General features: G+C 55.0%; 2 protein-coding genes across 2 annotated transcripts; both read right to left on the reverse strand.

Annotated features, from left to right (window-relative positions):
• Positions 1–920: 920 nt before the first annotated feature.
• LOC116494954 (protocadherin gamma-A5-like) lies at positions 921–12,511 on the reverse strand. The gene is made up of 3 exons (XM_032197117.1): positions 11,130–12,511; positions 1,354–2,649; positions 921–938 (listed from the first exon to the last, which is right to left on the reverse strand). Exons 1-3 carry the CDS (start codon positions 12,273–12,275, stop codon positions 921–923), a joined length of 2,460 nt encoding a protein of 819 aa, XP_032053008.1. The 5' UTR covers positions 12,276–12,511.
• Positions 12,512–13,702: 1,191 nt separating this feature from the next.
• LOC116494955 (protocadherin gamma-B5-like) lies at positions 13,703–16,341 on the reverse strand. Its single transcript, XM_032197118.1, has one exon. The coding sequence runs from the start codon at positions 16,232–16,234 to the stop codon at positions 13,703–13,705; it is 2,532 nt and encodes an 843-aa protein (XP_032053009.1). The 5' UTR covers positions 16,235–16,341.
• Positions 16,342–16,902: the final 561 nt, after the last annotated feature.

A 16,902-nucleotide genomic window follows, 5' to 3' on the forward strand; every position in this document is an offset into this window, starting at 1 on the left:
TCATTCTCCAGACACTGGATCTTCGTAAATATATGTGTAAAGGAATGTCCCTCTCCTTTTAGAGCATGGGCTGTTCCATGCAGACATCTTTTCTACTAACATTATGTTTACATCCACTACCCAGACAAAAACAAAGAAAAATAAAAAAAAATTCACAAGTACCCTCATGTCTCCATTCTTCTACACCAGCTCCAACTCAAATACTCAGCTGGTGGTTCACATGAGCAAGGCCCATGTACACATAACACATTCATCAACAAGGCTCTGTGCTACTACTGATCACTCAACCTACACATACAGACAAAACACTAGGAAAAAAACCAAATCAAACAAGCAGCAGAAGGAAGCATTCAAAGAGAAAGTCTGGTAGAGGTGTCACCTGTGCCACCGTGAATGTGGCACAATCTTCTCTCTGCACAGGAAAATGCCTCCCAAGATCACCAAGAAATGACACAGGTGTCATGCTGCAAGCAAAGCACTACAGTTTTCATCTGGACTTCATTTCTATAAATATTCATCTGCTCTATTCCATTGTTCCGTGATATGGCCTGCATATCTCCAATGAATATAAGTATCGAGAGCACAGAAGACAGATTCAGTTTGAGCTTCTGTTTCATTTCCCTTATACACAAATATTTGTCTCCTGATGGCTGATAGGAATGTCTCAAGGAAAATAACGAATTGATGCAATACTATCTTTGTATTTGCAATGTAAAAGGCAAACGAAAAATGCAAAATATGAAGCAAAAGCTTCCTGAAAAGAAAGGTCCGAAAATGGAATACAACTAGAGAGAAACACTATAGCACAAAGCAGATTAAGGAAGTGGATTAAGGAGGATTTTTACAGGTACATGTATTAGAAGCCATTATGCACAGACATCATAGCTCTACAAGCAGTTTCTCTGCAGAATACTATAGCATCAGAAGACTAGCATTCCCTTTGAGGAAAGCAGAACCAGGATCAAATAGTGCAAAAATCCTGCAGGAATGCTCAAAATTATAAAATCAAACATATAAAAAATATAAAATCAAACTGTTCTCCCGCCAAATGGACCAGGTGTTATGCTGTGGGAAAAAAATAAAAAAAATAAAAAATAAAAAAATCAACCTCGGTTGTGGAAGAGTTGCAGCCAAAATCCTCCCTCATTTCCCACCATCCACACTAGAGTGTAAGGCTACCAGCAGAGCCCATGCTTGGCTCCCTGAGTGCCAGGCTCTCACAAAAAACACGCTGCTCAGAGAAGCAACAAACCACCCCGGCTGGAAGGAGAGCGGGAATGGAAAATCCAGGAGCAGGGAAGGAGGGAAGCACCGACAGGGAGGGCGTCGGGGTGTCCGGAGCGACTGACTCACCGGGAGGGCGTCGGGCGGTGCGCCGCGGGCGCCGGCAGCGTCTTCCCCGAGCAGCTGCGCGGCCTTGTCGGGCGCCGGCCGCGCCGGGAGGGTGTTGCAGCAGCTGTCGGCCGCCCAGCGCCGCTGGCTCTTGCGCGAGTCGGCGGTGAGCGACACCTCGTGCGAGTAGGAGTGCAGGAAGGCGCGGACGCCGTCGATGCCCACGAAGTGCGAGGCCGGCACGCCGCGCAAGGCGCCGCTGGCCGGCGGCAGCAGCTGCGAGCGGCGCCAGCGCCGCAGGCGCAGCGCCAGCAGCAGCAGCAGGAAGGCGACGAAGAGGCACGACACGGCCGCCACGGCCAGCACCAGCCAGCGCGTCAGGCTGCCGCCGGGCTCGGCCGGCGCCGCCGCGCTGCCCAGCTCCGACAGCAGCTCGGCCACGCTCTCGGCCAGCACCACCGTCAGCGTGGCCGTGGCCGACAGCGCCGGCCGGCCCTGGTCCTTCACCACCACCACCAGGCTGTGCCTGGGCGCGTCGCGGGCCAGCGGCGAGCGCGCCGTGCGCACCTCGCCGCTGTGCAGCCCCACGCGGAACAGCCCCGGCTCCGTCGCCTTGGCCAGCTCGTAGGACAGCCACGCGTTCTGCCCCGCGTCCGCGTCCACCGCCACCACCTTGGCCACCAGCGCGCCGGGCTCCGCCGAGCGCGGCGCCAGCTCCACGCCCGTCCAGCCCGCGCCCGACGCCGCCGCCGCCGCCGCCATCGGCGGGTACAGCACCTGCGGCGCGTTGTCGTTCTCGTCCACGATCAGCAGCCGCACCGACACGTTGCTGCTCAGCGCCGGCGCGCCGCCGTCCTCCGCCCGCACCCACAGCCCCACCTCGCGCACCTCCTCGTAGTCGAACGAGCGCAGCGCGTACAGCGCGCCCGTCTCCGCCTGCACCGACACGTAGGACGACAGCGGCGCGCCCCGCACGCGCCCCTCCGCCAGCCGGTAGCGCACGCGCGCGTTCTGCCCCCAGTCCGCGTCCCACGCCCGCACCGTCAGCACCAGCGCGCCCTCGGCGTTGTTCTCGGGCAGACGGGCGCTGTAGCGCGCCTCCGCGAACACCGGCGCGTTGTCGTTCACGTCCAGCACGCGCAGCGCCAGCACCGCGCTGCTGCGCAGCGACGGCGACCCGCCGTCCGACGCCCACACCGTCACGTTGTACTCCGACACCTCCTCCCGGTCCAGCTCCCGCGCCGTCACCACGCTGTAGTAGCTGCCCACCGAGCTCCGCAGACGGAACGGCACGTCGCCGACCAGCGAGCACCGCACCTCGCCGTTGGCGCCCGAGTCGCGGTCCTGCACGTGCAGCAGGGCCACCACCGTCCCCGAAGGCGCGTCCTCCGAGATCTCGCTCAGCGCCGAAGTCACAATCAGCTCGGGCGCGTTATCATTTACGTCGGTCACCGAGATCGAGATTGTAGCTGTGTCAAAAAGGCCACCACCGTCGTGTGCCTGAACCTCCATTTCGTAGGAGTCGCCTTCCTCGAAGTCCAGGCTCCTCAACAGCTTGATCGATCCCACCTCGGAATCGAGGTAGAATATCTTCAAGGATTTGTCGGTAATTTTCTTAAATGAATACGTCACATCGCTGTTGAGTCCCTCGTCGGCGTCGGTGGCCGTGAGGGTGAGGAGCGTGGAGCCCACGGGCACGTCTTCGGGCACGCGCACCGCGTACACCGCCTGGCTGAACACGGGCGCGTTGTCGTTGGCGTCCAGCACAACCACGCGGATGCGCGCCGTGCCCGTCCGTGCCGGCTCGCCGCCGTCGCTCGCCCTCAGCACCAGCTCGTGAAACGCCGCCTCCTCCCGGTCCAGCGCCTTGGCCAGCACCAGCTCGGGACGCTTCTCGCCGTCGGCTCCCGCCTGCACGGACAGCGAGAAGTGCTCGTCGCCGCTCAGCTCGTAGCTCTGCAGGGAATTCACTCCCACATCCGGGTCGTGAGCCTCGATCAGGGGAAAGCGCGACCCGGGAGGCGTCGTCTCGCTCATTCTCAGTTCCTTTTCAGCCTCTCGGAAACTGGGTGCATTGTCGTTAATGTCCGTGATTTCCACTTCGATCTCGTAAACCTTCATCTCGCCCTCCACGATCACCTCGCAGCGCAGCACGCATCGCTGCACACCCTCGCACAGCTGCTCTCTATCTAGCCTCTCCGCCGTCACCAGGTGGCCGCTGTTCGCATGCAGAGCGAAATACCGCGTCCTACCTCGGTCCAGGATACGGGCGCCGCGGTCGCGGAGCGTCGCCAGCTGCAGCGCCAGGTCCTTGGCCACGTCGCCCACGAAAGAGCCCTTGGGCAGCTCCTCGGGCACCGAGTAGCGCAGCTGTCCCCACACCGCCTCCCACGCCGCCACTAACACGCAGCACAGCAGCGCTCGCTGCCTCCAGACCCGGCGCCCTTCTCTCGGTGTGCACATCTCCGCCACGGCCCCGTCTGCACCGGACGCCCGCCGACAGCTCCCCGCCGCCCACCCGGGTCTTTGGCTTTGGCTCCGGATCAGAATCTCACTCCGTCTCTCGGTGCGGGTCACGCTTCGAGTCTGGCTCCTCCGCCGCCTGCGGATCCTTCCGACCCCTCCGCCTCGTTTTATCTCTGCTCCGCACGGCGGGGCTACTTGCTGCCCGCCCGGCCGCCGACACAGAGAGCGAGCGAGCCGACCGGTGCCGCTGCCGTGGGCGACCGAGCCGGACCGCAGCGGGCGGGGCTGGCTGCAGAGCTCCGCTCCTTCCTCTCCTCTCCTCTCCTCTCCTCCGTGGTGAACAGCGGCGCCCGCAGCCTCAGCCCGGCACTGCACGCACGGCTCACACCGAGCACAGCTGCTCTGTCTCTTCTGCGGAAACCTTCGTGCACCGCGGTCACAGCGCCACGGCACATTCCCCTCTGATACCGAAAAGAATCAGTTCGTTTGTTTCCGCAACACTTTCTCTTCTTCGGGGAAAAGATCCAATGCATACTGGTCTTCAGGGCGGTCGTGATCAAACTGAAGGCAGAAGGTTCCTCTGTCTTCCTTCTTCCACATGGCAAGTAGAATTACTCGTGTTAATTTGAACGCTAAATAGTTCTTCGTCTCAACCTTGTGTTACAGAGGTACCTTGTCCTCCTGTTGGGATTATTTATGAAAGACGCATAAGTACAGTAATTTGCGAAAAATCCAGAGAAAGAGGAAGTGAATTCTCCAGCACTAAGTATCAACCATGTTTCCTTGATTGTGGCATGCACAATCTGTCGATCTCATTCTGTACAGTAAGCATTCATATTCACATATAATAGCTCTTATTGCACATCCAGCCCTATGCAATGCAGGACATCAATCAGACCGGCAGGCCCTCTCTTGCCAGTATTCCTGGAGCTGAAAATATCCCACAGTTAGCTGGCATTGGCCAGAACTACTCCACATTGTTTTGTACCATGTTCCTCTGTGCAGCCAGTGTCCCATTGGAGGATCACACATAATCGAGCTATGCAGTGCTTCAGGTCCTTCTGCTACCACTTCTAGGCAGCAATGGGTAGGAAATCATGCCTGTGCTCTACAGAGTTTCCTTCCAGCAATGTAGTAAGTATTTGCTCTTTGTTATTTCTGATTATAGATATAAGGAATCAAAACACTCCGAATGGACTGTGTGAGGCAAACATTTCACAACTTTTGAGGACATGACTCTTACTACTTGAAAAGTCACCCCCAGAGAACTTGGAAGTCACTGACACCTCAAGCTGGATGATCGAGCTGTACGTTTGAACATCCAGAAGTATTGGTTGAAGGGACATACAAAGACGATTCTTATCCCCTTTAGGGCCATGGAGGAAAGGGTCATAGTGAAACAGGCACAGACCTTGGCACTGTGCAAGGAATCAAGCATTGCACAGGAAAATGCCCAGTTGATTCTTCTGTCTTCCTCACTGGAAGCCAGACCTTTGCCTTTCCTCTGCCTGAGCATCTCATTCATGGGCCAAGGAGCATCTGTACTGAAGTGACACAAAAACAATTCCTGCCATTCCTTGTCATCTGGGGAATCTCCTCTGATCTGTTCCTTCCCTTCTAAATGTGATCCTGGGGACTACAACAGTTGAAGATTCAGATCTTTATTTCATTTCACTTAAAACTATAACCAAATACCTACCCATACACCTGAAGGAAACCTGAATTGAACTTGGTGGGAAGGGAACAAAGTTCCATGGGAGACAAACACATGCAGGCATAAGATGACAACAATATTCAGGATCAGTTACAGCTCTAGATCAGCAACTTCAAGGGGATATCTGCTCCATACTACCCTTCTGCTATTCTTTGCTTTCTCCTTCATAAATGGTGGTGACTCCAGATGCACCCTTTCACCTCAGAAACCTGCCCTACACAGGCACTTTTTGCCAAGTATTTTATTCTCAGTGAAGCATCATTGCCTTTAAGGACAGGGACAGCACAATCAGAGCAGAAATGGTGCAGGCCTTGGCACCAGGTACAGAACCAAAACATTCCCCATTCAAAGTCGCACTGACCCAATTATTTTCCTGACTGTAAAACTACTTCAGCATGTGTAGAAGAAGTCACACACTTTATCTGCAACATGGACAACATACTACATCTTGACATATGTCAGATAGGGAAAAAAAAAGGCATATCATCACTGACATTTTCTTGAAAGAGGAATATTTCAAAGTACTTCTCTCCACAGTTGGAAACATTCAAAGTCTTTAAGGAAACTGCTTCCCAAGTCCCACAAGTCTAAAAAATCAAATGCATTCTGGTCTTCAGAGCAGAGTGAAGGTGGAGGGTTCCTTTGGCTGTCTTCATTCTACCACGTAGCATGTAGAATTATTTGTGTTAATTTGATCCCAAAGTAAATTGTAGTCTTAGTTTTCAGAAGCACAACTGTTCCACGAAGTAAAGAGGTTGTTCTTGCAGTCCTTCTTGAATTAAATCTCCCTTATCTTTGCAACATGTAATGGTCATCTAAACCAAACATTCATTTATATTTTTCATTGTCATTTCTAAATCAATAACCTATATGAAACACTTCCCCAGATACATCCCACACGGTATCAGAGATGAATTCCAGAAGCAAATGCTTCCTCAGTACTACTGTGCAGAGAAGAGCTAGCAGCTCCCTTCAGCTCTCTGAACAGTTTGTGCTCCCACTCCACATCCCTGTTACTGAGAAAACCAGTCTGGGCACTCACCAATGATCATTTTACACCACTATAATGCACTTTTGGACAACAGAATAGCTGAAGGTTCTTGTCTAAGTTGCATTTACTTAAATGGATTTCCAGCAATACAACTACCCATTCACCAGAAGAAAACCCCATGACATTCACTGTGAGGGTGCCCATGGGAGATGTGCATACCTGTGTACACACACGTGTAAGATGAGTCAGTACTTGCAATTTTCAAACATGTGCAAGTACATTCATTTGAAAAAAAAGCCAAAGAAAAAGAAGGAAATATCTCTATCACCAAGCATCAATCTATTTTCATGATTCTGTCATGCAGAATCTTTGGATCTCACTCTACACAGTAAGCATTCACATTCACATCTAATAGTTCTTATTGCACATTAAGCCTTATGCAATGCCAGACATCATGCAGACAGGCAGGCCTTGTGTCACTAGTCCTCCTGGAGCTGAGAACACAGTTAGCATTGGCCAGAAGCACTCCACATTGCTTGTACCACATTCCTGTGTGTAGCCATTGTTTCACCCAAGGATCACACATAATAAATTGTATGCAGTCCCAAGCTTGAAGGCCTATGCAAAGAAGATCTCTCTTTGGGAACATGGAGGAAAGGGTCACAGTGAAACAGCCACAGACCTTGGCACTGCGCAAGGAATCAAAAGTTGCACAGCCATATGCCCAGCTGACTCTTTCGTCTTCCTTGCTAGAAGCCAGACTTCTGCCATTCCCCTGCATGAAAACCTCTTTCTTGGGCCATGGAAAGAGTTTTCTTTGGTCAACTAAGACAAGCAGGGACTGGAGCATCTGTACTGAAGTGACATAGAAACAATTTCTGCCATTCTTTGTCATCTGGGCAGTCTCCTCTCATCTGTTCCTTCCCTTCCAAAAGTCATCTTGCTGACTGCAACAGCTGAAGATTTGAATCTTGCTTTCCTTTCACCTCAGTTTTAAACAAAATACCTCCCCATGTATCTGAAGAAAATCTGAATGGAATTTGCTGGGAAAGGAACAAAGCTCCATGGGAGACAAGCACACAGATGGACATTGCAGGCATAAGATGATGACAATACTCAGGATCAGTTACAGCTCTAGATCAGCACTTCCAGGGCACACCCGCTCTCACATCACCCTTCTGCTCTTCTTTGCCTTCACCTTCATACATGGTGGAGACTCCACATGCATCCTTTCATCTCAAAGACCTGTCCTACATAGGCACTTTACATAGGCCAAATATTTTATTCTCAGCAAAGCAACATTGCCTCTAAGGACAGGGACAGCATGATCAGAGCAGAAATGGTGCAGGCCTTGGCACAAGATTTGAAACCAAAACATTCCCCATTCAAAGCCACAATGACACAACAACTTTCCCAACTCTAAACCTGCCTCAGCCTGTGTATTCTGCAGTCACACACCTTATCTGCACTATGGACAACATCCTACTCCTTGATATATGTCGCACAAGAAAGAACAGGGCATATCATTCACTGACATTTTATTGAAAGAGAAATACATCAAAGTAATTCTCTCCACAGTTGGAAACATTCAAGGTCTGGAAGGAAACTGCTTCCATAGTCCTGACATTTCTAACGTATCTTCCAGTCAAGATACTCTGCCACAATGAAGCACACTTGGGACTGCAGCAGCAAATGAGGCAAAAATGTGAATCAAGGGAACTACAGGCATGTCAGTCTGACATCAGTGCCAGGGAAGCTCTTGGAGAAGATTAACTTGAGTGCCATCACATGGCACTTGAAGGGGAACCAGGTGATCAGGCTCAGACAGCATGAGTTTATCAAAGGCAGATCCTCCTTCATGAACATGATCTCCTTCTATGACAAGGTGACATGACAGTGGATGATGGAAAGGCTTAGGAGCTTATTTACCTTGACTTCAGCAAGGCTTTTAAACACTCTTTTGCACAGCATTCTCCTGGAGAAACAGGCTGCTCAAGGCTTGGACAGGTGTACACTTGGTTGATTTAAAAGCTGGCTGGGTGGCCAGGCACAAAGAGTCATGTCGAATTGGCATTCGCAATGAAATCAAACCACTGCCCAAAAAATATCACTGCTGACACACCTATTTTCCAACTTCAGAACACACCTCTCACACTATTTCTTCTACAATCACAGCATTCAGTTTTACCACTCTCAATAAACAACTTCTAACTATATGTTGGCCACTGATAAGGGCTTATCATTCAGGGATATTTTAGGGAAACATAAGGATATCGATTCCTTTGACTGCACGGCAGTAAACATTCACATTATGTATTGAAACAGCTCCCCCAGTTCAACAATTAATAACAGATATTCCATTTTTTTCAGGGTTCTCTGCCACACTGAGGCCTACTTTTGACATTGACAATAAGCAGAGCAATAATGCAAAAGCTGCAGGACATGAAAAGAACTTCACTCTCAGTCTTGACACTCCATTCCTCAATCTAAACAAATATTATAAAACAGAATTTGAAGCAATGAAGACATGACACAACTGTTGCAATAGCATTAGCTTGCTAGTAAAGCCTCTTCCATTCTGATGACGTCAATGCTCAAACAGTCCTCTTTCCTCCAAAATACTTTCACACACAGCATACCATAAATAGAACATTCAGGCTTGTTTCTCTGATATTCATTACAGGAAAACAGACATTTCTGTCCTCAGAAGATCTTCATGCAGTAAAAGATACACTGAGGAGAGCATAGACGAAAAGCAGACAAATGAAATATGGTCACATTAAGACTCTTTCTAAGACAGCCTCACACTATGGATCAAGCATATGGGATATAGGGATGTTGTACCCTAACCAACTGATAATCTCAAGTGTACATATAGTCAGAATAGGTAAAAAGAAAAGAAAAGAAAAGAAAAGAAAAGAAAAGAAAAGAAAAGAAAAGAAAAGAAAAGAAAAGAAAAGAAAAGAAAAGAAAAGAAAAGAAAAGAAAAGAAAAGAAAGGAAAACATGCATGAAACATGCTGAGGGTTGAAAGGAGCAACCACCTGGCAGGGGAAAAAAAGATACAAGTCCATCTAGAGCAAAGCTGCAGATGGAAGCCCTGTCTCATCCACTACCACCGACAGAAAGTGTAACATTGACAGCAGAGCCCCTGTGTAGCTCCCTTGAGCAACGGACAGTCACCCACAAACCGCTGCTCGATAAAGTTGTGCCTTGCGCAGCTACAAACCTCTCCGGCCAGGAAGGAGAGCAGGGAGTGAAAGGCAATGAACAGGAAGGGAGACAAGCACTGAGACGGAGGGCGTCGGGGTGTCCGGAGCGACTGACTCACCGGGAGGGCGTCGGGCGGTGCGCCGCGGGCGCCGGCAGCGTCTTCCCCGAGCAGCGGCGCGGCCTTGTCGGGCGCCGGCCGCGCCGGGAGGGTGTTGCAGCAGCTGTCGGCCGCCCAGCGCCGCTGGCTCTTGCGCGAGTCGGCGGTGAGCGACACCTCGTGCGAGTAGGAGTGCAGGAAGGCGCGGACGCCGTCGATGCCCACGAAGTGCGAAGCCGGCACGCCGCGCAAGGCGCCGCTGGCCGGCGGCAGCAGCTGCGAGCGGCGCCAGCGCCGCAGGCGCAGCGCCAGCAGCAGCAGCAGGAAGGCGACGAAGAGGCACGACACGGCCGCCACGGCCAGCACCAGCCAGCGCGTCAGGCTGCCGCCGGGCTCGGCCGGCGCCGCCGCGCTGCCCAGCTCCGACAGCAGCTCGGCCACGCTCTCGGCCAGCACCACCGTCAGCGTGGCCGTGGCCGACAGCGCCGGCCGGCCCTGGTCCTTCACCACCACCACCAGGCTGTGCCTGGGCGCGTCGCGGGCCAGCGGCGAGCGCGCCGTGCGCACCTCGCCGCTGTGCAGCCCCACGCGGAACAGCCCCGGCTCCGTCGCCTTGGCCAGCTCGTAGGACAGCCACGCGTTCTGCCCCGCGTCCGCGTCCACCGCCACCACCTTGGCCACCAGCGCGCCGGGCTCCGCCGAGCGCGGCGCCAGCTCCACGCCCGTCCAGCCCGCGCCCGACGCCGCCGCCGCCGCCGCCATCGGCGGGTACAGCACCTGCGGCGCGTTGTCGTTCTCGTCCACGATCAGCAGCCGCACCGACACGTTGCTGCTCAGCGCCGGCGCGCCGCCGTCCTCCACCCGCACCCACAGCCCCACCTCGCGCACCTCCTCGTAGTCGAACGAGCGCAGCGCGTACAGCGCGCCCGTCTCCGCCTGCACCGACACGTAGGACGACAGCGGCGCGCCCCGCATGCGCCCCTCCGCCAGCCGGTAGCGCACGCGCGCGTTCTGCCCCCAGTCCGCGTCCCACGCCCGCACCGTCAGCACCAGCGCGCCCTCGGCGTTGTTCTCGGGCAGACGGGCGCTGTAGCGCGCCTCCGCGAACACCGGCGCGTTGTCGTTCACGTCCAGCACGCGCAGCGCCAGCACCGCGCTGCTGCGCAGCGACGGCGACCCGCCGTCCGACGCCCACACCGTCACGTTGTACTCCGACACCTCCTCCCGGTCCAGCTCCCGCGCCGTCACCACGCTGTAGTAATTGTCCAGCGCCCGCTTCAGGCGGAACGGCACACTTTCCGCGATGCTGCACCGCACCTCGCCGTTGGCGCCCGAGTCGCGGTCCTGCACGTGCAGCAGGGCCACCACCGTCCCCGAAGGCGCGTCCTCCGAGATCTCGCTCAGCGCCGACGACACAGTCAGCTCGGGCGCGTTGTCGTTCACGTCGGTCACCGAGATCGAGACCGTAGCCGTGTCGGAAAGGCCACCGCCGTCTTTTGCCTGCACCTCCAGATGATAGGAATCGTCTTCCTCGAAGTCCAGGCTCCTCAACAGCATGATCGATCCTGTCTCGGGATCCAGGTGGAAGGCTTCCGATGCTACGTCCGTCGCTGTCTTAAGCGAGTATTTCACATCGCCGTTAAGTCCCTCGTCAGCGTCAGTGGCCGTGAGGGTGAGGAGCGTGGAGCCCACGGGCACGTCCTCGGGCACGCGCACCGCGTACACCGCCTGGCTGAACACGGGCGCGTTGTCGTTGGCGTCCAGCACAGACACGCGGATGCGCGCCGTGCCCGTCCGTGCCGGCTCGCCGCCGTCGCTCGCCCTCAGCACCAGCTCGTGAAACGCCGCCTCCTCCCGGTCCAGCGCCTTGGCCAGCACCAGCTCAGGACGCTTCTCGCCGTCGGCTCCCACCTGCACGGACAGCGAGAAGTGCTCGTCGCCGCTCAGCTCGTAGCTCTGCAGGGAATTCACTCCCACGTCCGGGTCGCGAACTTTAGACAAGGGAAAGCGGGACCCGGGACCTGCCATCTCGTTCACTGTCAGTTCAATTTCTGCGTTGCGGAAGCTGGGTGCGTTGTCGTTAATGTCCGTGATTTCCACTTCGATCCTGTAAACTTTCATCTCGCCCTCCACGATCACCTCGCAGTGCAGCACGCATGGCTCCATCAGCCGGCACAACTGCTCTCTATCTAGCCTCTCCGCCGTCACCAGGTGGCCGCTGTTCGCATGCAGAGAGAAATATCGCGTCCTACCTCGGTCCATGATACGGGCACCGCGGTCGCGGAGCGTCGCCGGCTGCAGCGCCAGGTCCTTGGCCACGTCGCCCACGAAAGAGCCCTTGGGCAGCTCCTCGGGCACCGAGTAGCGCAGCTGTCCCCACGCCGCCTCCCACGCCGCCACCAACACGCAACACAGCAGCGCTCGCTGCCTCCGGCCCCAGCACCCTTTTCTCGCTGCGCACATCTCCGCCACTTCCCCTCCGCAACTGGACGCCCGCAGATAGCTTCCCGGCGCAGTTCCGACTCTTCGCCTCCGGCTCCGAACTCAGACTGTTGCTCCCGCTTCGGTTCCCTTCCCCTGCTTCCCGATCCTCCGCCTCCCCCTCTCGCTGGCTCCTTCGCCTCGTTCCAGCACGGCACCGTACAGCGGGGCCGCTCGCAGCCCGCCCGGCCGCCCGGACAGCGAGCGAATGATCCGGCCACTGTTGCAGCGAGTGAGCCGGGCCGCAGCGGGCGGGGCTGGCTGCAGCGCTCCGCTCCTTCCTCTCTTGCGTGGTGAACAGCGGCGCCCGCAGCCGTCGCCCGGTACTGCAAGGGTGAGACCGCCTCTTTTTTTTTTTTTTTTTTTTTTTTTTTTTTTTTTTTTTTTTTTCCAGCGTATTCCTATTTGTGTCATAGTTTGCGGACTGGCTGCATATGTAATTGCCAGCCAGGATGCCTCAAGATAGGTTGTCCTATTACAGTTTACTGGGATTATCTATTACTGGTATATCTACTATGACAAGGTCTTGTCATCAGTTAATTTTCTTGCACATTCTGCTAGGTTGCATAAGACATCCTAACACCTTACCTTACCAACTAATTGTAATCTTTCTGCTGGATGTGCCATGCAGAGCTTTAACGAAACAATCCTGGTAGACAGAGAGGAGGAGGTATGAAGGTAAAGTAGTGCTTCGTTTGTCGTGGGGTTTACACGAAATAAGTCATTATAACACTGTTTGAGAACGAGAGAACAAAAGCAGAGGTTCAAAGAAGGTGACACATCTCTAGGGACAGGGTAGGCACTCGGGAATGGGACAAACGTTGGAAATATGCATCTATACATACGTTTCGATGAAGACACGAACATCTGTACAGCTAAACATAGAAATAAGACTTGAAGTTTACAGATATCCCCCGAGGTTCCTGAAGCCAGCAGCACTATCTACCAGCTGTCCACACACATTGATCTGCTCTTCCCTCAAAGATCAAGCACAACCCCTTCACTCCAGTCAAGCTTTGAACACAAGCATCCCCAACTTACCCAAGATGATCCAGTACCGAACAACAAACACCAACACTATCGATTAGATCCAAGAACTTTTTTTTTTGAAGAAGAATTGAGAAAAATAATTCTGCAGAACAAAACGTCAATCACATTCTCCAGTGTTGACATGCACCATCAGTAGATCTCTTTATATCATGTCATGTGCCACAATCACTGTTACAAACGTGTATTACTTTGCATAGGATAAGCTTAATGGCCTGTACATCTCCACTTAGCCTTCCACTGTAATCACTGATGAACTAAGAAGAGAACTAACTGCCGGCTGTTTAAAAAGGGGGCAATTTTTCTCTCTGTCAGTTAAACGCAGATCAGCTGTTCAAAATAGATAACAGAAAATCTGAAGATCAAAAACGAGTACATTCACGTGAAGTTAACAAAGGTTCAGAAGATGCAATAGCCTTACAGACCTGTGGTGCGCCGGGGTCGTCGGACGGTTGTCCCGGGCCGGCGCTGCTACTCGGGCTCGGCTTCCCGAAGGGCTCCCCGCTCAGAAGGTCCTCGGCGGCCAGGCTGGGTAGCCAGGCGGGAGGCAGCAGCCACGCGCTCTCGGTGACGGCGCGGCCCGGAGCCACGCGCAGGTTGTAGGAGGAGGGTAGGGTGCCCTCGCAGAAGTCGGCTGGCACCGCAGGGCCGGCCGACGAGAAGCGCTGCGCGTCCAAGCAGCGCAGGACGGCCGGAGGCCCGGCCCGGCGCAGCCGCGACAGAACGGCCAGCGCTACGCTCAGCAGGAACAAGGCGGAGATCAGCGCCAACGCGAGCACCAAGGAGAATTGCAGCTCCGCCGGCGAGGCGGCTACTGCCGGCTGCTCGCTCAGCTCCGGCAGCGCCTCCTGCAAGCTTTCGGCCAACACCACGTGCAGTGTGGCCGTGGCTGACAGCGCCGGCTGCCCGTGGTCCTTCACCACGGCCACCAGCCGCTGCTTCGACACGTCCCGCTCCGACACAGCCCGCGCCGTGCGCACCTCGCCGCTGTGCAGCCCCACGCGGAACAGCCCCGGTTCCGGCGCCTGCACCAGCTCGTAGGACAGCCACGCGTTGCGCCCGGCGTCCGCGTCCACCGCCACCATCTTGGCCACCAGGTAGCCGGCCTCGGCCGAGCGCGGCACCACCTCGAACGGCACCGCACTCGCGCCCGCGCTGCCGCTCCCTGCCCCGCTCGCCGCCGCTGGCCACAGCACCCGTGGAGCGTTGTCGTTCCGGTCCAGCACGAAGACGTGCACCGTCGCCGTAGCGCTGCGCGCCGGCTCCCCGCCGTCCTGCGCCCGCACCGCCACGGCGAACTCGCGGCACTGCTCGTAGTCGAAGGAGCGCTGCGCGTACACCGCGCCGCTCCGCGCCTCCACCGACACGTACGGTGCCGCCGCGCCCGCGCCGTCGCCCTCCAGCCAGTAGCTCACGAGCCCGTTGGTGCCCGCGTCCGCGTCCCGCGCGTGCACCCGCAGCACCAGCGCGCCCGCCGCGTTGTTCTCGGCCACGTAGGCGCTGTATGTGGCCTCCTCGAACACCGGCGCGTTGTCGTTCACGTCCGATACCTCCAGCACCAGCGCCGCGCGGCTCGACAGCGCCGGGCTGCCGTGGTCTCTGGCAGTGATTGTGATGTTGTAAGCAGAGATTTTTTCCCTGTCTAAGCTACTTTCAGTTACGAGTTTGTAGGTGTTCTCTGACGATTCTGCTAGTCTGAAAGGCAAATCACCTTCGATATTACAGGTCACTTCTCCGTTATCTCCAGAGTCCCTGTCACGAACATTGATCACAGCTATAACTGTGCTCGGGACCGAGTCTTCGGGTACCGGGTTCAAGATAGGAAGGAGGGTAAGGCTTGGAGCATTGTCGTTCACATCTACAATGTCTATATGCACTTTGGCATGCGCACTCAGTCCACCCCCGTCCTTGCCTTCAACAGTTGCTTCATAATATTTCACGTCTTCGTAATCTAAGGGACCAGTAATCTTCACGTCCCCTGTCCTGGGGTCCAGACTGAAGGTCTGGCGAGCGCTGTTTGCGATGTGACTGAAGCAATAGGTAATGTCTGCATTTGTACCTTCGTCGCCATCAGTGGCTTTCACCTGAAAAGCTAAGGAGCCCTCTGGCAGGTTTTCCAGGAGTCGAATCTTGTAGATCTCTTTGGTGAATAATGGCGGATTGTCATTTGCATCGATCACATCAATCTTAATCTGGGCTGTCCCAGATCGGACTGGATTCCCACCATCCACCGCCGTCAGTATCAAATGGTGATTTCTCTCTTTTTCTCGATCTAAGTTTTTCTCCAGTAGCAATTCCGCGTGTTTTCTTCCATCGGGACTCTCCTTCACTACAAGGGAGAAGAGCGGACTGGGGGTAAGTTGGTAGTTTTTCAGTGAGTTCGCCCCAATGTCGGGGTCTCTGCAACTGTCCAGGGGGAACCTGGTCCCGGGAGGGGTGGACTCGATCATTTCTATGGCAACAAATTCTCTGTCAAAGTGCGGTGCATTGTCATTGATATCATGAATAGCAACGCTCACATGATATATATTGAAAGGGTTTTCCACGACAACTTCCAAACTTAGGACACAAGGCGACACGTCCCCGCAGATGTCCTCTCGGTCTATCCTCTCGTTTACAAGCAAGTTTCCATTATCTGCCCCCAGGGAGAAGTATTGCTTTTCATTACCGGAGACAATCCGCAACTGGCGTACCGGCAGCTCGGCCGGGTTCAGCCCCACGTCCCGCGCCAGCGGCCCCACCAACGATCCCCTGCTCAGCTCCTCGGGGATCGCGTAGCGGAGCCGCTCCGGCGCCGCCCAGCAACACAGCGGCAGCAGCACGGCCAACAGCGCGACCAACAGCACGACCCGCCTGGCGGCTCCCCGGCTCCCGGCTGTCAGTCGGATCTCCATTCTCCGCTTTGCTGAAGTCTGCAGAAGACTTGAAAATATGCTTGCCAAGCAGCTGAATCAATGCTAGAAAAAAGCAAATACATGAAATCCTTACTGCCGGTCGGAGGACTAGCTGGAGCCGGGCAGGGCCGTCCTGCTTCTCTCTGTTCTGCTCCGTGCGGAGCGGCTTTGCGTCGGCGCCAGAGCCGGGGAGGCGCCAGCGGTGGAGCGGCTTCCCCGTGTTGGCCAACAGTGACACCCTGAGTCCGCGCCTAAGAACCGCAGCCATTCGCTTTCTTAAACCCCACTCCAACACGGGTAGGGAATCACGAACGCTGTCAGTAGAGCAGAACAGAAGACTTGCGTATGCACGGAAGCTGTGCATCTGGTGTCTCTCAGGGATCTCCACTGGCACCGGAATTAACGTCTTTGTCGGTGACATGGACAGTGGGATTGAGTGCACTTTCAGCAAGTCTGCAGACGACACAAGCTGAGCAGTGCAGTCAACACATTGGAGGGAGAGTGTTCAGGATCCAGAGGAACCTGTACAGGCTTCAGAGGTGGTCCCATGAGAACCTCATGAAGATCAACAAGGCCAAGTGCAATGTTCTGCACCTGAGTAGGGTCAATCCTAAACACGAATACAGGCTAGACAAGGAGTAGATTGAGAGCAGCCCTGTGGAGGAGGA

This window comes from Aythya fuligula, chromosome 14 (assembly GCF_009819795.1).
Source record: "Aythya fuligula isolate bAytFul2 chromosome 14, bAytFul2.pri, whole genome shotgun sequence".
Lineage (NCBI taxonomy): Eukaryota > Metazoa > Chordata > Aves > Anseriformes > Anatidae > Aythya > Aythya fuligula.

Coding starts and splice junctions, on each gene's coding strand:
- LOC116494954 (XM_032197117.1), bottom strand. CDS start 12,275: ATGTGCGCAGCGAGAAAAGGGTGCTGGGGCCGGAGGCAGCGAGCGCTG. Junction 2,650..11,129: donor ACTCGGGCGCCAACGGCGAG/GTGCGGTGCAGC, acceptor GCCAACGGCGAG/GTGCGGTGCTCGCTGGTCGG.
- LOC116494955 (XM_032197118.1), bottom strand. CDS start 16,234: ATGGAGATCCGACTGACAGCCGGGAGCCGGGGAGCCGCCAGGCGGGTC.